At 42.4% G+C, this 21,712-nt stretch overlaps 1 protein-coding gene across 1 annotated transcript in view; it reads right to left on the bottom strand.

Moving 5' to 3' along the window:
- The window catches only part of RAB3GAP1 (RAB3 GTPase activating protein catalytic subunit 1), a 168,947-nt gene that overhangs the window by 122,644 nt on the left and 24,591 nt on the right, over positions 1-21,712 (bottom strand). The window contains 1 exon segment of the mRNA XM_075317143.1: positions 21,577-21,655. Within this exon segment, the coding sequence (XP_075173258.1) occupies positions 21,577-21,655 (79 nt within the window).

Here is a 21,712-nt window from a genome sequence, read left to right as displayed (position 1 = left end):
CTAAGTTACAGATGATAGGAATGATGGCCACCGAGTTACAGATGATAGGAGTGATAACCACCGAGTTACAGATGATAGGAGTGATGGCCTCCAAGTTACAGATGATAGGAGTGATGGTCACCGAGTTACAGATGATAGGAGTGATGGCCACCGAGTTACAGATGATAGGAGTGATGACCACCGAGTTACAGATGATAGGAGTGATGTCCACCGAGCTATAGATGATAGGAGTGATGGCCACTAAGTTACAGATGATAGGAGTGATGGCCACCAAGTTACAGATGATAGGAGTGATGGCCACCGAGTTACAGATGATAGGAGTGATGGCCACCGAGTTACAGATGATAGGAGTGATGGCCACCGAGTTACAGATGATAGGAGTGATGGCCACTAAGTTACAGATGATAGGAATGATGGCCACCGAGTTACAGATGATAGGAGTGATGGCCACCGAGTTACAGATGATAGGAGTAATGGCCACCAAGTTACAGATGATAGGAGTGATGGCCACCAAGTTACAGATGATAGGAGTGATGGCCACCAAGTTACAGATGATAGGAGTGATGGCCACCGAGTTACAGATGATAGGAGTGATGGCCACCAAGTTACAGATGATAGGAGTGACGACCACCGAGTTACAGATGATAGGAGTGACGGCCACCGAGTTACAGATGATAGGAGTGACGACCACCGAGTTACAGATGATAGGAGTGACGACCACCGAGTTACAGATGATAGGAGTGATGACCACCGAGTTACAGATGATAGGAGTGACGACCACCGAGTTACAGATGATAGGAGTGACGGCCACCGAGTTACAGATGATAGGAGTGATGACCACCGAGTTACAGATGATAGGAGTGATGACCACCGAGTTACAGATGATAGGAGTGATGACCACCGAGTTACAGATGATAGGAGTGATGACCACCGAGTTACAGATGATAGGAGTGATGACCACCGAGTTACAGATGATAGGAGTGATGGCCACCAAGTTACAGATGATAGGAGTGATGGCCACCAAGTTACAGATGATAGGAGTGATGGCCACCGAGTTACAGATGATAGGAGTTATGGCCACCGAGTTACAGATGATAGGAGTGATGGCCACCAAGTTACAGATGATAGGAGTGATGGCCACCAAGTTACAGATGATAGGAGTGATGGCCACCAAGTTACAGATGATAGGAGTGATGGCCACCGAGTTACAGATGATAGGAGTGATGGCCACCAAGTTACAGATGATAGGAGTGATGGCCTCCGAGTTACAGATGATAGGAGTGATGGCCACCGCGTTACAGATGATAGGAGTGATGGCCACCGAGTTACAGATGATAGGAGTGATGGCCACCGAGTTACAGATGATAGGAGTGATGGCCACCGAGTTACAGATGATAGGAGTGATGGCCACCGAGTTACAGATGATAGGAGTGATGGCCACCGAGTTACAGATGATAGGAGTGATGGCCTCCGAGTTACAGATGATAGGAGTGATGGCCTCCGAGTTACAGATGATAGGAGTGATGGCCACCGAGTTACAGATGATAGGAGTGATGGCCACAGAGTTACAGATGATAGGAGACATATGTGGTTACTCTGCGCTGCCGGGAATATCTGGTTGAATGAGCAAAACAACGTCTTGGGATCAATGTCTGCTTTATTTCTATGCGTTTCGAGGCACTTCAGCCTCTTCATCAGGATACAATCATAGACTCCTGATGAAGAGGTTGGAGTGCCTCGAAACGCATAGAAATAAACCAGACATTTTCCACAAGACATTGTTTGGACTAATTTTTCCGGTTATTCCCAGCAGCGCAGATTAACCAGATATCTCTCCTATCATCTCTTACTCGGTGGTCATCCCCCGTGGATCTGCAGTAGCCGGTTTCTTGCACATCAGTGGTTGTATCATACACCAGACACCCTCATTCTTTTAATACTCTGTTTCTACCAGTTAAAATCTTATCAGCATGAGGTATTAATAAAAGGAAATCAACAGATTCTTTATCGTGCAAAAAAGTTTCTTTATTTTATGAATAAGGTGGGTGGGAGGGACTAAGGGACGTTTCGGCCCAGACTGGGCCTTCTTCATACCAAGTCACACTGGGAAAGGGTAGAAAAGAAAGAAAATCACTATTTACATATATCACAAAGAAAAACATATTTACAAAGCATATACATATATACAAAATAACATGAGAAGTCATATCCAAGTTATTGTGGGAAGTATAGTAGTAGCATCTCAGCAGTTGAGGTGACTCTCTGAATTTCATAGCAAATAATGTCACGTCAAAGACTAGGTCAAGCAGTATATGAATGGTTTGCATACCTCCAAATTAAGAAGAAGTAATGTCACAGAGGGAATTTTTTTCTCTCTCTTTCTCTCCTCGTTAGAGATTTATTGGTATAGAAGTGGTTACGGACTCCACCCAGGAAAATGAATATAATAGTTGCAAGATGCCAGTCCTGCAGATAGAGGCATGATTATCAAGGGGTGGTATTCCTACAGGGGAAGTGGCATTATGGAGGAGGGAATAACGAATTACCTTGCCTGTATTAGCAACTAAATAGTTATTAGAAGTTGTCCTTTTATATTGGGAGAGTTTTGCAACTCGTGGTCCCTAGAGGATAAACAAGATCTGCTTATCGGCAGGTAATAAATGATATATGGCACCCCCCATATAGGATCCTCTGCATAGCATTACCTTAAGCTTATCGTAGGCAGATATGATCACATATGATATGTTAATATCCACAGGCATAGGGGGCTTATCTGCATCTATAATCATGTAAGCAAAGTCTTAGTGATTACATTCCATGTAAACAGAGAGTGCAGTGGCACATAGCAATTCATGAAGTAGTACGTATTACCTGCAGGCTTTAAGGTGAGAGTATAGCAATGGGTAATGGAGTCCTCTGAAAATTAGAAGGAGGAGTAAAGCGTTATAAGATTGGAGCATTGAAAGATTGGAGGTGGATAGCACTAGGGACAGATAAACTCATCGCATACCTTTGTGGCCGTCTTCCCAGACTGTGGCATAGAGCGATAAGTTAACAGGAATGGGAGCTATTTAACTCCCAGACCCGGAAGTGACTGGGCACGCAGGCGCCTGCGCAGTGGCGATCTCCGGGTCTGGGAGTTAAATAGCTCCCATTCCTGTTAACTTATCGCTCTATGCCACAGTCTGGGAAGACGGCCACAAAGGTATGCGATGAGTTTATCTGTCCCTAGTGCTATCCACCTCCAATCTCTCAATGCTCCATTCTTATAACGCTTTACTCCTCCTTCTAATTTTCAGAGGACTCCATTACCCATTGCTATACTCTCACCTTAAAGCCTGCAGGTAATACGTACTACTTCATGAATTGCTATGTGCCACTGCACTCTCTGTTTACATGGAATGTAATCACTAAGACTTTGCTTACATGATTATAGATGCAGATAAGCCCCCTATGCCTGTGGATATTAACATATCATATGTGATCATATCTGCCTACGATAAGCTTAAGGTAATGCTATGCAGAGGATCCTATATGGGGGGTGCCATATATCATTTATTACCTGCCGATAAGCAGATCTTGTTTATCCTCTAGGGACCACGAGTTGCAAAACTCTCCCAATATAAAAGGACAACTTCTAATAACTATTTAGTTGCTAATACAGGCAAGGTAATTCGTTATTCCCTCCTCCATAATGCCACTTCCCCTGTAGGAATACCACCCCTTGATAATCATGCCTCTATCTGCAGGACTGGCATCTTGCAACTATTATATTCATTTTCCTGGGTGGAGTCCGTAACCACTTCTATACCAATAAATCTCTAACGAGGAGAGAAAGAGAGAGAAAAAAATTCCCTCTGTGACATTACTTCTTCTTAATTTGGAGGTATGCAAACCATTCATATACTGCTTGACCTAGTCTTTGACGTGACATTATTTGCTATGAAATTCAGAGAGTCACCTCAACTGCTGAGATGCTACTACTATACTTCCCACAATAACTTGGATATGACTTCTCATGTTATTTTGTATATATGTATATGCTTTGTAAATATGTTTTTCTTTGTGATATATGTAAATAGTGATTTTCTTTCTTTTCTACCCTTTCCCAGTGTGACTTGGTATGAAGAAGGCCCAGTCTGGGCCGAAACGTCCCTTAGTCCCTCCCACCCACCTTATTCATAAAATAAAGAAACTTTTTTGCACGATAAAGAATCTGTTGATTTCCTTTTATTAATACCTCATGCTGATGAGAGTGCAGTGTTTTGAATGTACAGTTTAGAGTCCGGACCTTGGTCCTCTCACTAGCACCTCAATACCATCTTTAATAGTGCAGTGTTCACACCATACATATCTTAACTATAGCCTTCTTGGTGATTGAACCTGCCTACTCATGTCATCTGATACTTTTGCTTACGATGACACAACCAGTAATAGCATTTTGGCTCAAGTGACTAACTCCATTGAGTTTTTGAAAACTCCCATTAGGGAAGTTAGGACTAGGGACTGGGAGAAGGAGAACCGGACTTTTATTTCCTTGGATCTCCATTGTACCACATTAGCTGAATACTATCGGCAGAGCCGCATCCCAAGGGGCCTCAGGTGTAATTTAAGACCTACTCTTTTTTCTAGCAACGAGGAATATTGTAAGAGATTTCAACAGATTCTGAATAAGTGCTCCCTTGATCTAATCGTACTTACGGTTGAACATTTGCAAACAGCAATAAGGGAGTCTAAAGAAAAAATTCTAACCATAGAGGCACAACTAGCAGACGCATTGACCCCTGCGGACTTGGCCGCCTATAAGAAAAAAACTGAGGATACATTAAAGGAATTTAAAAGGAACTTGGAGGAGAAGAAAAGACAGAAGTTCCAGAGGGACACAGACGATTACCTATCAAACCGAGTGTACAGATGGAACGATTGGCAAACCAGCAATACAAGGCAATGGAGAAGACCACCCACTCACAATCAATCCGCTTCCTCAGGGAGCGAGTCCAGTGGCAGCCATTCAAACTCTTTTTTAGGACCTATAAAAAGAAGAACAAACCAACGAGGAGGTCGAGGAGGAGGAGGAGATTGGGGGATGACGTTGCGCTCGCAGGTAAGGGTCCCAATTTAGTCGTCAACATCTCTAACTATACTTTGGCACCTAATGAACTCTCCTTACTGAACAAAGGCTTGACCTTTTGCCCCACGCCCAAATGGGACTCCTTTACCCTTGAAAATGACATGCAACGGTTCTATAGGTCAGTTAGGCTTAAAACTCATTTCGGCTCTAATATACCCCATAACACAGACCAACAACCACTACTCAAAGAAACCAACATTAAGACGTTGGGTCTTCACAATCGCAGTCACTTTATGCCACCTAGAACCCATCATGCTGTAGAAACATTTATATCTTTAGTGGACCGCGATATTAAGGATAATATACATGAACACGAGTTGGGCTTCTACCCCACACGAAGTAATATTAATGCTTCAGAAAAACTGGCCATATCTTCTTTGAGAGAAAACAAAGCCATAACTATTAAACCCGCGGACAAAGGTGGAGCAATCGTAGTCCTTAATACACACGACTACATTAGTGAAATAAAGCGCCAACTGAGTGATACTGTGACTTATCAGAAGATACCTTCAGATCCATTATTCAAAATTCAACAAAAAATCCAAAAGTTTCTATCTATCCATTCTGATAAAGGTTCTATTGATCAATCCACCCGCACTTTTCTGACCAAATTACATCCTATAACACCAGTATTCTACTCACTTCCCAAAATACATAAATCTCTCATTAACCCTCCTGGCCGACCCATTGTAGCATCGACAGAGTCCGTCCTCTCTCCCCTGTCAATTTATCTAGAGAAGGTTCTTACCCCCTTAGCCAAAAAGACTAAATCATTCATTCTGGATACTAACAATTTTCTACAGAAGATCAGAGACCTAAAACAGGTTCCCCCTAATAGCTTCCTCTGCACCTGGGACGTGGGTAGTCTATATACCTCAATTTCTCATCAGAAAGGTATCAGGGCCACCAAAATTGCACTCGACAAAACCAACCTGAGTCAGGACTCGATTGATTTCACCATGGGCCTCCTCGAGATAGTCCTCAATGACAATTACTTCCTTTTCAAGGACGATTTTTACGTCCAGAAACACGGGACCGCGATGGGCTCGAATGTAGCCCCCGCGTATGCAAATTTGTTTATGGACTATTTCGAGGGACGCTTTGTGTATTCATATCCAGCTTTTGATGAATTGGCGTTTCTATGGGCTCGCTACATAGACGATATATTCTGCATATGGCAGGGCGACTTGGAGAGTCTGCTTGCATTTGATCAGCATATCAATACAATGTGGCCTGAGCTCAAATTCACGCTTATTCACCATCAGGAAGAAATTAGTTTCTTGGACACATATATCAAGAAAGACACAATGGGCAATCTTTCCTCAGATCTTTACCGAAAACCAACTGATCGGAATTGTATGCTCTTATACAGTAGCTGTCACCCCAAGTCAACTAAGAACAGCCTACCTAGATCCCAGTTTACAAGAATTACAAGGATAGTGTCGGATGAGAATACAAGAGAACAGAGACTAGACGAAATGTCCAATCGATTCTTAGAACGTAACTACCCACAAACATTGCTTAAAACAGAAAGAGAAAGATTATCGCCCACCCCCTCCTCGGGTTTAGACGCAGTGACAATGGAAAGGATACCTTTTGTCCACACATACCATCCGTCTATGCCTAAAATATACAATATCATTAATCGCCACTGGCCGCTCCTAAAAAAAGCGCATCCAGAGATAGGGTCATTCATTCTCCCGCCTATCATGTGTAAAAAAAGACCCCAAAACTTAAAGGATTCTTTGGTCAGAGCAGATATTGGCAGTGACAAAACTAGTATACAAACCTTACTGGCACCGAAACGCACGGGGACTTTCCCTTGTTTAGGGTGTCCATCTTGTTCAAATGTGATCAAAGGAGACCACTTTACACACCCTAGGTCTGGCAAAAGTTTCCCAATAAAAGAGTACTTTACCTGTTTGAGCAATTTTGTTGTTTATATCATCAAATGTCCCTGTGGACTATTGTATGTTGGGGAAACAATCCAACATGTCGGCGATCGTATTGCTAGCCATAAATCCACCATTAGGTGTGGAAAATTATGGCTACCTATTCCACACCACTTTCACGAGGCTAAGCATAACGTAGCGCAGTTGCGCTTTCAGGTTATTGATAAAGTATATAGACCCAGACGCGGAGGAAACCATATCGAGCTCCTCAAAAAAAGAGAGAGCTTCTGGATCCATAAGCTTCAAACCCTAGCACCGAGAGGTCTCAATAGAGAATTAGATTGGCTAGTATAATGTTGGTACTGTACCTATGCATTTACTAATCATATCATGAAAAAAAATTTTTTTGCAGAAAACTTGAAAATTATCATCTTCACCTTTCCTCCTTCCATCGCTCACTCACTATTAGATGGTAACGTATAAATCTAGCACTTTCTATTTTTAGTCATATATAGACGGTAATGATAGTTCACTCTACTAGAATATTGGGACCCTTCCTTTTTTTATGTGTTTTTCATGTGTTCTTCCCAGATCATACTTCAGGATATGTATATGTAAACCAATCACCACTGGTCTTTGACCAAAAAGAGGAAGCCATTTCAGTATTTCTAGTTATATCTGTATATATGCTTATATACTATACTGCAATTGTCTCTATGTACCTATATGTTCAAATGTTGTATACATTGCTGCTCTGTATAGTGACTAGATAGATAAATCCCCCCTGGTACCAATAGACAATCTCTATCAACAGACTGCTTCACCTAATGTCCGCCTCCTATCCCTCCATTGATCCCCTATGACGCACGTAGGAGAAACATCCTCCTATGTCTAAGTACGAGTTTTACTCTACTGCGCATGCGCGGGCGCCTCTATTCATGGTTGAACGGTACCGTTCATATACTAATAGTGGCGCAGATCGCCACTGCGCAGGCGCCGGCGTGCCCAGTCACTTCCGGGTCTGGGAGTTAAATAGCTCCCATTCCTGTTAACTTATCGCTCTATGCCACAGTCTGGGAAGACGGCTACAAAGGTATGCGATGAGTTTATCTGTCCCTAGTGCTATCCACCTCCAATCTCTCAATGCTCCATTCTTATAACGCTTTACTCCTCCTTCTAATTTTCAGAGGACTCCATTACCCATTGCTATACTCTCACCTTAAAGCCTGCAGGTAATACGTACTACTTCATGAATTGCTATGTGCCACTGCACTCTCTGTTTACATGGAATGTAATCACTAAGACTTTGCTTACATGATTATAGATGCAGATAAGCCCCCTATGCCTGTGGATATTAACATATCATATGTGATCATATCTGCCTACGATAAGCTTAAGGTAATGCTATGCAGAGGATCCTATATGGGGGGTGCCATATATCATTTATTACCTGCCGATAAGCAGATCTTGTTTATCCTCTAGGGACCACGAGTTGCAAAACTCTCCCAATATAAAAGGACAACTTCTAATAACTATTTAGTTGCTAATACAGGCAAGGTAATTCGTTATTCCCTCCTCCATAATGCCACTTCCCCTGTAGGAATACCACCCCTTGATAATCATGCCTCTATCTGCAGGACTGGCATCTTGCAACTATTATATTCATTTTCCTGGGTGGAGTCCGTAACCACTTCTATACCAATAAATCTCTAACGAGGAGAGAAAGAGAGAGAAAAAAATTCCCTCTGTGACATTACTTCTTCTTAATTTGGAGGTATGCAAACCATTCATATACTGCTTGACCTAGTCTTTGACGTGACATTATTTGCTATGAAATTCAGAGAGTCACCTCAACTGCTGAGATGCTACTACTATACTTCCCACAATAACTTGGATATGACTTCTCATGTTATTTTGTATATATGTATATGCTTTGTAAATATGTTTTTCTTTGTGATATATGTAAATAGTGATTTTCTTTCTTTTCTACCCTTTCCCAGTGTGACTTGGTATGAAGAAGGCCCAGTCTGGGCCGAAACGTCCCTTAGTCCCTCCCACCCACCTTATTCATAAAATAAAGAAACTTTTTTGCACGATAAAGAATCTGTTGATTTCCTTTTATTAATACCTCATGCTGATGAGAGTGCAGTGTTTTGAATGTACAGTTTAGAGTCCGGACCTTGGTCCTCTCACTAGCACCTCAATACCATCTTTAATAGTGCAGTGTTCACACCATACATATCTTAACTATAGCCTTCTTGGTGATTGAACCTGCCTACTCATGTCATCTGATACTTTTGCTTACGATGACACAACCAGTAATAGCATTTTGGCTCAAGTGACTAACTCCATTGAGTTTTTGAAAACTCCCATTAGGGAAGTTAGGACTAGGGACTGGGAGAAGGAGAACCGGACTTTTATTTCCTTGGATCTCCATTGTACCACATTAGCTGAATACTATCGGCAGAGCCGCATCCCAAGGGGCCTCAGGTGTAATTTAAGACCTACTCTTTTTTCTAGCAACGAGGAATATTGTAAGAGATTTCAACAGATTCTGAATAAGTGCTCCCTTGATCTAATCGTACTTACGGTTGAACATTTGCAAACAGCAATAAGGGAGTCTAAAGAAAAAATTCTAACCATAGAGGCACAACTAGCAGACGCATTGACCCCTGCGGACTTGGCCGCCTATAAGAAAAAAACTGAGGATACATTAAAGGAATTTAAAAGGAACTTGGAGGAGAAGAAAAGACAGAAGTTCCAGAGGGACACAGACGATTACCTATCAAACCGAGTGTACAGATGGAACGATTGGCAAACCAGCAATACAAGGCAATGGAGAAGACCACCCACTCACAATCAATCCGCTTCCTCAGGGAGCGAGTCCAGTGGCAGCCATTCAAACTCTTTTTTAGGACCTATAAAAAGAAGAACAAACCAACGAGGAGGTCGAGGAGGAGGAGGAGATTGGGGGATGACGTTGCGCTCGCAGGTAAGGGTCCCAATTTAGTCGTCAACATCTCTAACTATACTTTGGCACCTAATGAACTCTCCTTACTGAACAAAGGCTTGACCTTTTGCCCCACGCCCAAATGGGACTCCTTTACCCTTGAAAATGACATGCAACGGTTCTATAGGTCAGTTAGGCTTAAAACTCATTTCGGCTCTAATATACCCCATAACACAGACCAACAACCACTACTCAAAGAAACCAACATTAAGACGTTGGGTCTTCACAATCGCAGTCACTTTATGCCACCTAGAACCCATCATGCTGTAGAAACATTTATATCTTTAGTGGACCGCGATATTAAGGATAATATACATGAACACGAGTTGGGCTTCTACCCCACACGAAGTAATATTAATGCTTCAGAAAAACTGGCCATATCTTCTTTGAGAGAAAACAAAGCCATAACTATTAAACCCGCGGACAAAGGTGGAGCAATCGTAGTCCTTAATACACACGACTACATTAGTGAAATAAAGCGCCAACTGAGTGATACTGTGACTTATCAGAAGATACCTTCAGATCCATTATTCAAAATTCAACAAAAAATCCAAAAGTTTCTATCTATCCATTCTGATAAAGGTTCTATTGATCAATCCACCCGCACTTTTCTGACCAAATTACATCCTATAACACCAGTATTCTACTCACTTCCCAAAATACATAAATCTCTCATTAACCCTCCTGGCCGACCCATTGTAGCATCGACAGAGTCCGTCCTCTCTCCCCTGTCAATTTATCTAGAGAAGGTTCTTACCCCCTTAGCCAAAAAGACTAAATCATTCATTCTGGATACTAACAATTTTCTACAGAAGATCAGAGACCTAAAACAGGTTCCCCCTAATAGCTTCCTCTGCACCTGGGACGTGGGTAGTCTATATACCTCAATTTCTCATCAGAAAGGTATCAGGGCCACCAAAATTGCACTCGACAAAACCAACCTGAGTCAGGACTCGATTGATTTCACCATGGGCCTCCTCGAGATAGTCCTCAATGACAATTACTTCCTTTTCAAGGACGATTTTTACGTCCAGAAACACGGGACCGCGATGGGCTCGAATGTAGCCCCCGCGTATGCAAATTTGTTTATGGACTATTTCGAGGGACGCTTTGTGTATTCATATCCAGCTTTTGATGAATTGGCGTTTCTATGGGCTCGCTACATAGACGATATATTCTGCATATGGCAGGGCGACTTGGAGAGTCTGCTTGCATTTGATCAGCATATCAATACAATGTGGCCTGAGCTCAAATTCACGCTTATTCACCATCAGGAAGAAATTAGTTTCTTGGACACATATATCAAGAAAGACACAATGGGCAATCTTTCCTCAGATCTTTACCGAAAACCAACTGATCGGAATTGTATGCTCTTATACAGTAGCTGTCACCCCAAGTCAACTAAGAACAGCCTACCTAGATCCCAGTTTACAAGAATTACAAGGATAGTGTCGGATGAGAATACAAGAGAACAGAGACTAGACGAAATGTCCAATCGATTCTTAGAACGTAACTACCCACAAACATTGCTTAAAACAGAAAGAGAAAGATTATCGCCCACCCCCTCCTCGGGTTTAGACGCAGTGACAATGGAAAGGATACCTTTTGTCCACACATACCATCCGTCTATGCCTAAAATATACAATATCATTAATCGCCACTGGCCGCTCCTAAAAAAAGCGCATCCAGAGATAGGGTCATTCATTCTCCCGCCTATCATGTGTAAAAAAAGACCCCAAAACTTAAAGGATTCTTTGGTCAGAGCAGATATTGGCAGTGACAAAACTAGTATACAAACCTTACTGGCACCGAAACGCACGGGGACTTTCCCTTGTTTAGGGTGTCCATCTTGTTCAAATGTGATCAAAGGAGACCACTTTACACACCCTAGGTCTGGCAAAAGTTTCCCAATAAAAGAGTACTTTACCTGTTTGAGCAATTTTGTTGTTTATATCATCAAATGTCCCTGTGGACTATTGTATGTTGGGGAAACAATCCAACATGTCGGCGATCGTATTGCTAGCCATAAATCCACCATTAGGTGTGGAAAATTATGGCTACCTATTCCACACCACTTTCACGAGGCTAAGCATAACGTAGCGCAGTTGCGCTTTCAGGTTATTGATAAAGTATATAGACCCAGACGCGGAGGAAACCATATCGAGCTCCTCAAAAAAAGAGAGAGCTTCTGGATCCATAAGCTTCAAACCCTAGCACCGAGAGGTCTCAATAGAGAATTAGATTGGCTAGTATAATGTTGGTACTGTACCTATGCATTTACTAATCATATCATGAAAAAAAATTTTTTTGCAGAAAACTTGAAAATTATCATCTTCACCTTTCCTCCTTCCATCGCTCACTCACTATTAGATGGTAACGTATAAATCTAGCACTTTCTATTTTTAGTCATATATAGACGGTAATGATAGTTCACTCTACTAGAATATTGGGACCCTTCCTTTTTTTATGTGTTTTTCATGTGTTCTTCCCAGATCATACTTCAGGATATGTATATGTAAACCAATCACCACTGGTCTTTGACCAAAAAGAGGAAGCCATTTCAGTATTTCTAGTTATATCTGTATATATGCTTATATACTATACTGCAATTGTCTCTATGTACCTATATGTTCAAATGTTGTATACATTGCTGCTCTGTATAGTGACTAGATAGATAAATCCCCCCTGGTACCAATAGACAATCTCTATCAACAGACTGCTTCACCTAATGTCCGCCTCCTATCCCTCCATTGATCCCCTATGACGCACGTAGGAGAAACATCCTCCTATGTCTAAGTACGAGTTTTACTCTACTGCGCATGCGCGGGCGCCTCTATTCATGGTTGAACGGTACCGTTCATATACTAATAGTGGCGCAGATCGCCACTGCGCAGGCGCCGGCGTGCCCAGTCACTTCCGGGTCTGGGAGTTAAATAGCTCCCATTCCTGTTAACTTATCGCTCTATGCCACAGTCTGGGAAGACGGCTACAAAGGTATGCGATGAGTTTATCTGTCCCTAGTGCTATCCACCTCCAATCTCTCAATGCTCCATTCTTATAACGCTTTACTCCTCCTTCTAATTTTCAGAGGACTCCATTACCCATTGCTATACTCTCACCTTAAAGCCTGCAGGTAATACGTACTACTTCATGAATTGCTATGTGCCACTGCACTCTCTGTTTACATGGAATGTAATCACTAAGACTTTGCTTACATGATTATAGATGCAGATAAGCCCCCTATGCCTGTGGATATTAACATATCATATGTGATCATATCTGCCTACGATAAGCTTAAGGTAATGCTATGCAGAGGATCCTATATGGGGGGTGCCATATATCATTTATTACCTGCCGATAAGCAGATCTTGTTTATCCTCTAGGGACCACGAGTTGCAAAACTCTCCCAATATAAAAGGACAACTTCTAATAACTATTTAGTTGCTAATACAGGCAAGGTAATTCGTTATTCCCTCCTCCATAATGCCACTTCCCCTGTAGGAATACCACCCCTTGATAATCATGCCTCTATCTGCAGGACTGGCATCTTGCAACTATTATATTCATTTTCCTGGGTGGAGTCCGTAACCACTTCTATACCAATAAATCTCTAACGAGGAGAGAAAGAGAGAGAAAAAAATTCCCTCTGTGACATTACTTCTTCTTAATTTGGAGGTATGCAAACCATTCATATACTGCTTGACCTAGTCTTTGACGTGACATTATTTGCTATGAAATTCAGAGAGTCACCTCAACTGCTGAGATGCTACTACTATACTTCCCACAATAACTTGGATATGACTTCTCATGTTATTTTGTATATATGTATATGCTTTGTAAATATGTTTTTCTTTGTGATATATGTAAATAGTGATTTTCTTTCTTTTCTACCCTTTCCCAGTGTGACTTGGTATGAAGAAGGCCCAGTCTGGGCCGAAACGTCCCTTAGTCCCTCCCACCCACCTTATTCATAAAATAAAGAAACTTTTTTGCACGATAAAGAATCTGTTGATTTCCTTTTATTAATACCTCATGCTGATGAGAGTGCAGTGTTTTGAATGTACAGTTTAGAGTCCGGACCTTGGTCCTCTCACTAGCACCTCAATACCATCTTTAATAGTGCAGTGTTCACACCATACATATCTTAACTATAGCCTTCTTGGTGATTGAACCTGCCTACTCATGTCATCTGATACTTTTGCTTACGATGACACAACCAGTAATAGCATTTTGGCTCAAGTGACTAACTCCATTGAGTTTTTGAAAACTCCCATTAGGGAAGTTAGGACTAGGGACTGGGAGAAGGAGAACCGGACTTTTATTTCCTTGGATCTCCATTGTACCACATTAGCTGAATACTATCGGCAGAGCCGCATCCCAAGGGGCCTCAGGTGTAATTTAAGACCTACTCTTTTTTCTAGCAACGAGGAATATTGTAAGAGATTTCAACAGATTCTGAATAAGTGCTCCCTTGATCTAATCGTACTTACGGTTGAACATTTGCAAACAGCAATAAGGGAGTCTAAAGAAAAAATTCTAACCATAGAGGCACAACTAGCAGACGCATTGACCCCTGCGGACTTGGCCGCCTATAAGAAAAAAACTGAGGATACATTAAAGGAATTTAAAAGGAACTTGGAGGAGAAGAAAAGACAGAAGTTCCAGAGGGACACAGACGATTACCTATCAAACCGAGTGTACAGATGGAACGATTGGCAAACCAGCAATACAAGGCAATGGAGAAGACCACCCACTCACAATCAATCCGCTTCCTCAGGGAGCGAGTCCAGTGGCAGCCATTCAAACTCTTTTTTAGGACCTATAAAAAGAAGAACAAACCAACGAGGAGGTCGAGGAGGAGGAGGAGATTGGGGGATGACGTTGCGCTCGCAGGTAAGGGTCCCAATTTAGTCGTCAACATCTCTAACTATACTTTGGCACCTAATGAACTCTCCTTACTGAACAAAGGCTTGACCTTTTGCCCCACGCCCAAATGGGACTCCTTTACCCTTGAAAATGACATGCAACGGTTCTATAGGTCAGTTAGGCTTAAAACTCATTTCGGCTCTAATATACCCCATAACACAGACCAACAACCACTACTCAAAGAAACCAACATTAAGACGTTGGGTCTTCACAATCGCAGTCACTTTATGCCACCTAGAACCCATCATGCTGTAGAAACATTTATATCTTTAGTGGACCGCGATATTAAGGATAATATACATGAACACGAGTTGGGCTTCTACCCCACACGAAGTAATATTAATGCTTCAGAAAAACTGGCCATATCTTCTTTGAGAGAAAACAAAGCCATAACTATTAAACCCGCGGACAAAGGTGGAGCAATCGTAGTCCTTAATACACACGACTACATTAGTGAAATAAAGCGCCAACTGAGTGATACTGTGACTTATCAGAAGATACCTTCAGATCCATTATTCAAAATTCAACAAAAAATCCAAAAGTTTCTATCTATCCATTCTGATAAAGGTTCTATTGATCAATCCACCCGCACTTTTCTGACCAAATTACATCCTATAACACCAGTATTCTACTCACTTCCCAAAATACATAAATCTCTCATTAACCCTCCTGGCCGACCCATTGTAGCATCGACAGAGTCCGTCCTCTCTCCCCTGTCAATTTATCTAGAGAAGGTTCTTACCCCCTTAGCCAAAAAGACTAAATCATTCATTCTGGATACTAACAATTTTCTACAGAAGATCAGAGACCTAAAACAGGTTCCCCCTAATAGCTTCCTCTGCACCTGGGACGTGGGTAGTCTATATACCTCAATTTCTCATCAGAAAGGTATCAGGGCCACCAAAATTGCACTCGACAAAACCAACCTGAGTCAGGACTCGATTGATTTCACCATGGGCCTCCTCGAGATAGTCCTCAATGACAATTACTTCCTTTTCAAGGACGATTTTTACGTCCAGAAACACGGGACCGCGATGGGCTCGAATGTAGCCCCCGCGTATGCAAATTTGTTTATGGACTATTTCGAGGGACGCTTTGTGTATTCATATCCAGCTTTTGATGAATTGGCGTTTCTATGGGCTCGCTACATAGACGATATATTCTGCATATGGCAGGGCGACTTGGAGAGTCTGCTTGCATTTGATCAGCATATCAATACAATGTGGCCTGAGCTCAAATTCACGCTTATTCACCATCAGGAAGAAATTAGTTTCTTGGACACATATATCAAGAAAGACACAATGGGCAATCTTTCCTCAGATCTTTACCGAAAACCAACTGATCGGAATTGTATGCTCTTATACAGTAGCTGTCACCCCAAGTCAACTAAGAACAGCCTACCTAGATCCCAGTTTACAAGAATTACAAGGATAGTGTCGGATGAGAATACAAGAGAACAGAGACTAGACGAAATGTCCAATCGATTCTTAGAACGTAACTACCCACAAACATTGCTTAAAACAGAAAGAGAAAGATTATCGCCCACCCCCTCCTCGGGTTTAGACGCAGTGACAATGGAAAGGATACCTTTTGTCCACACATACCATCCGTCTATGCCTAAAATATACAATATCATTAATCGCCACTGGCCGCTCCTAAAAAAAGCGCATCCAGAGATAGGGTCATTCATTCTCCCGCCTATCATGTGTAAAAAAAGACCCCAAAACTTAAAGGATTCTTTGGTCAGAGCAGATATTGGCAGTGACAAAACTAGTATACAAACCTTACTGGCACCGAAACGCACGGGGACTTTCCCTTGTTTAGGGTGTCCATCTTGTTCAAATGTGATCAAAGGAGACCACTTTACACACCCTAGGTCTGGCAAAAGTTTCCCAATAAAAGAGTACTTTACCTGTTTGAGCAATTTTGTTGTTTATATCATCAAATGTCCCTGTGGACTATTGTATGTTGGGGAAACAATCCAACATGTCGGCGATCGTATTGCTAGCCATAAATCCACCATTAGGTGTGGAAAATTATGGCTACCTATTCCACACCACTTTCACGAGGCTAAGCATAACGTAGCGCAGTTGCGCTTTCAGGTTATTGATAAAGTATATAGACCCAGACGCGGAGGAAACCATATCGAGCTCCTCAAAAAAAGAGAGAGCTTCTGGATCCATAAGCTTCAAACCCTAGCACCGAGAGGTCTCAATAGAGAATTAGATTGGCTAGTATAATGTTGGTACTGTACCTATGCATTTACTAATCATATCATGAAAAAAAATTTTTTTGCAGAAAACTTGAAAATTATCATCTTCACCTTTCCTCCTTCCATCGCTCACTCACTATTAGATGGTAACGTATAAATCTAGCACTTTCTATTTTTAGTCATATATAGACGGTAATGATAGTTCACTCTACTAGAATATTGGGACCCTTCCTTTTTTTATGTGTTTTTCATGTGTTCTTCCCAGATCATACTTCAGGATATGTATATGTAAACCAATCACCACTGGTCTTTGACCAAAAAGAGGAAGCCATTTCAGTATTTCTAGTTATATCTGTATATATGCTTATATACTATACTGCAATTGTCTCTATGTACCTATATGTTCAAATGTTGTATACATTGCTGCTCTGTATAGTGACTAGATAGATAAATCCCCCCTGGTACCAATAGACAATCTCTATCAACAGACTGCTTCACCTAATGTCCGCCTCCTATCCCTCCATTGATCCCCTATGACGCACGTAGGAGAAACATCCTCCTATGTCTAAGTACGAGTTTTACTCTACTGCGCATGCGCGGGCGCCTCTATTCATGGTTGAACGGTACCGTTCATATACTAATAGTGGCGCAGATCGCCACTGCGCAGGCGCCGGCGTGCCCAGTCACTTCCGGGTCTGGGAGTTAAATAGCTCCCATTCCTGTTAACTTATCGCTCTATGCCACAGTCTGGGAAGACGGCTACAAAGGTATGCGATGAGTTTATCTGTCCCTAGTGCTATCCACCTCCAATCTCTCAATGCTCCATTCTTATAACGCTTTACTCCTCCTTCTAATTTTCAGAGGACTCCATTACCCATTGCTATACTCTCACCTTAAAGCCTGCAGGTAATACGTACTACTTCATGAATTGCTATGTGCCACTGCACTCTCTGTTTACATGGAATGTAATCACTAAGACTTTGCTTACATGATTATAGATGCAGATAAGCCCCCTATGCCTGTGGATATTAACATATCATATGTGATCATATCTGCCTACGATAAGCTTAAGGTAATGCTATGCAGAGGATCCTATATGGGGGGTGCCATATATCATTTATTACCTGCCGATAAGCAGATCTTGTTTATCCTCTAGGGACCACGAGTTGCAAAACTCTCCCAATATAAAAGGACAACTTCTAATAACTATTTAGTTGCTAATACAGGCAAGGTAATTCGTTATTCCCTCCTCCATAATGCCACTTCCCCTGTAGGAATACCACCCCTTGATAATCATGCCTCTATCTGCAGGACTGGCATCTTGCAACTATTATATTCATTTTCCTGGGTGGAGTCCGTAACCACTTCTATACCAATAAATCTCTAACGAGGAGAGAAAGAGAGAGAAAAAAATTCCCTCTGTGACATTACTTCTTCTTAATTTGGAGGTATGCAAACCATTCATATACTGCTTGACCTAGTCTTTGACGTGACATTATTTGCTATGAAATTCAGAGAGTCACCTCAACTGCTGAGATGCTACTACTATACTTCCCACAATAACTTGGATATGACTTCTCATGTTATTTTGTATATATGTATATGCTTTGTAAATATGTTTTTCTTTGTGATATATGTAAATAGTGATTTTCTTTCTTTTCTACCCTTTCCCAGTGTGACTTGGTATGAAGAAGGCCCAGTCTGGGCCGAAACGTCCCTTAGTCCCTCCCACCCACCTTATTCATAAAATAAAGAAACTTTTTTGCACGATAAAGAATCTGTTGATTTCCTTTTATTAATACCTCATGCTGATGAGAGTGCAGTGTTTTGAATGTACAGTTTAGAGTCCGGACCTTGGTCCTCTCACTAGCACCTCAATACCATCTTTAATAGTGCAGTGTTCACACCATACATATCTTAGTTAAAATCTTATTGCGCTTCTTTCTGCCCTAGTTTCCGCACACACTCCTCATATCCTGTATGGAGACACTAGTCACCTGCATTGCTCAGGTGGATTTTGGCCCATTCTTCCGCACACACTCCTCACATCCTGTATGGAGACACTAGTCACCTGCATTGCTCAGGTGGATTTTGGCCCATTCTTCCGCACACTCCTCATATCCTGTATGGAGACACTAGTCACCTGCATTGCTCAGGTGGATTTTGGGCCATTCTTCCGCACACACTCCTCACATCCTGTATGGAGACACTAGTCACCTGCATTGCTCAGGTGGATTTTGGGTCATTCTTCCGCACACACTCCTCACATCCTGTATGGAGACACTAGTCGCCTGCATTGCTCAGGTGGATTTTGGGTCATTCTTCCGCACACACTCCTCACATCCTGTATGGAGACACTAGTCACCTGCATTGCTCAGGTGGATTTTGGGTCATTCTTCCGCACACACTCCTCACATCCTGTATGGAGACACTAGTCGCCTGCATTGCTCAGGTGGATTTTGGCCCATTCTTCCGCACACACTCCTCACATCCTGTATGGAGACACTAGTCGCCTGCATTGCTCAGGTGGATTTTGGGCCATTCTTCCGCACACACTCCTCTCATCCTGCAGGTCCCGGCTCCTTCTATGACCTCTGAGCTTTAGTTCCTTCTGTACGTTTTCTATTAGATTCAACTCCGGTGATCGGCTTGGCCATTCTAGCAGATTTATTTTGTCTGAAACCAATTGAGAGTATCTTGGCCGTGTGTTTGGGGTCATCGTCTGCTGAAACGTTCGCCCGCGTTTCATCTTCATCATCCTGGTAGATGGCAGCAGACTTTTATCAAGAATATCTCGATACATTTATCCATTCATCCTTCCGTCAATTATATGCAGCTTGTCAGTGCCGTATACTGAAAACAGCTGCACCCTATGATGATCCCACCTCCACCCTTCACTCTTGTTGGCGTTTTAGGGGTGATTTGCAATTTGGCCTCCAAACACGGTGTGTATTATGGCCTCCAAAAAGTTCAATTTTGATCTCATCTGAGCAGACTATATTCTCCCCATATTTCACAGACTTGTCTAAATGTTGTTGAATAAACTTTAAAACACACCTGAACGTACTTTGTGTCCAGCAGCAGAGTCTTGCGTTGTGAGCGTGCATATAGGTCATGGAGGGGGAGTGCATTACTTTTTTTGGGGCGGAGGGGGGGGGTTGTTGTTTTTAAAATAATTGTACCTGCTGATTCCAGGTCCACAAGTGGCACTTGGCTCTTGGACAACTCTTATGATAATTCTTTTCGCTCCTCTGTCTGACATTTTGCTATTTCCCCATAAACTGGTCATGTCTGGTTTATGGTGAAATTATGTTCCTTCCACTTCTGGATTATGGCCCCATTATTGCACACTGGAAGCTTCAGTAGCTTAGAAATTCATCTGTAACCAATGCCATCAATATGTTTTGCAACAATAAGGTTGTGAAGGTCTTGAGACAGCTCACTGGTTTTACTCATCATGAGATGTTTCTTGTGTGGAACCTTGATAGTGAGACACCTTTTTATCAGCCATCAGTTGAACTAGCTGATATTGTTTTTCACTAAGTGGCAGGATTGCTTTCTAATCACTGATAGATTTCAGCTGGTGTCAGGACTTTCCATGACTTTTTGCACCTCTTTTCTTCATGTGTTCAATACTTTTTCCCAGTGTCATTTCTCATTATTACACATCACTTAAGTGGGCTTTACACGCTGCGATCTCGCAAGCGATCGTACCCGCCCCCGTCGGTTGTGTGACACGGCCAAATCGCTGCCCGTCGCGCACAACCTCGCTTACCCCCGCCACGCGGACTTACTTGTCCTGCGACATCGCTCTGGCCGGCGATCCGCCTCCTTTCTAAGGGGGCGGGTCGTGCGGCGTCACAGCGACGTCACACAGCGGCCGCCCAATAGAAGCGGAGGGGCGGAGATGAGCGGGACGTAACATTCTGCCCACCTCCTTCCTTCCGCATTGGAGGTGGACGCAGGTAAGGAGATGTTCCTCGCTATTGCGGTGTCACACAGAGCGATGTGTTCTGCCGCAGGAACGACGAACAACATCACTAATTAGAAGAGAACGATATTTTGATTTAGGACGACCTCTCCGCGGCAAACGATTTTGGCCGCTTTTGCGATCGTTTTAGGTCGCACATAAGTGTCACACGCTGCGATATCGTTAATGACGCCGGATGTGCGTCACAAACACCGTGACCCCAACGATAAATCATTAACGGTATCGTAGCGTGTAAAGCCCGCTTTAGTTTATGGACATCTATGGTTTGATTCCTTTCCCAGTGAGAATTGGATGGGTTGTTACCAACATCTGGCGAAAAATGTATATCAACAGCAGGTTTACAAATATATTTACTTAGAAAATTAGTGACGTGTGAAACACTTATTTCACCCGCTGTATATATGTGGTACTTACCATCTGACGAGGCAGTGGGCGACTGGAGGGAAGTCATTGTTGGTGCACAGTAAGTCTTGCATGCAGACCGGGAGTGAGTCTGCGAGAGAAAAAAAAAAAAGCAAAAATCAGGAACAGAGAATACAAGATCCCAGGA

The sequence above is a fragment of the Anomaloglossus baeobatrachus genome, chromosome 7, assembly GCF_048569485.1.
Source record: "Anomaloglossus baeobatrachus isolate aAnoBae1 chromosome 7, aAnoBae1.hap1, whole genome shotgun sequence".
In the NCBI taxonomy this organism is placed as follows: domain Eukaryota; kingdom Metazoa; phylum Chordata; class Amphibia; order Anura; family Aromobatidae; genus Anomaloglossus; species Anomaloglossus baeobatrachus.
The sequence above is the reverse complement of the archived record's forward strand: the minus strand, read 5'-3'. Positions and strand labels throughout refer to the sequence as shown.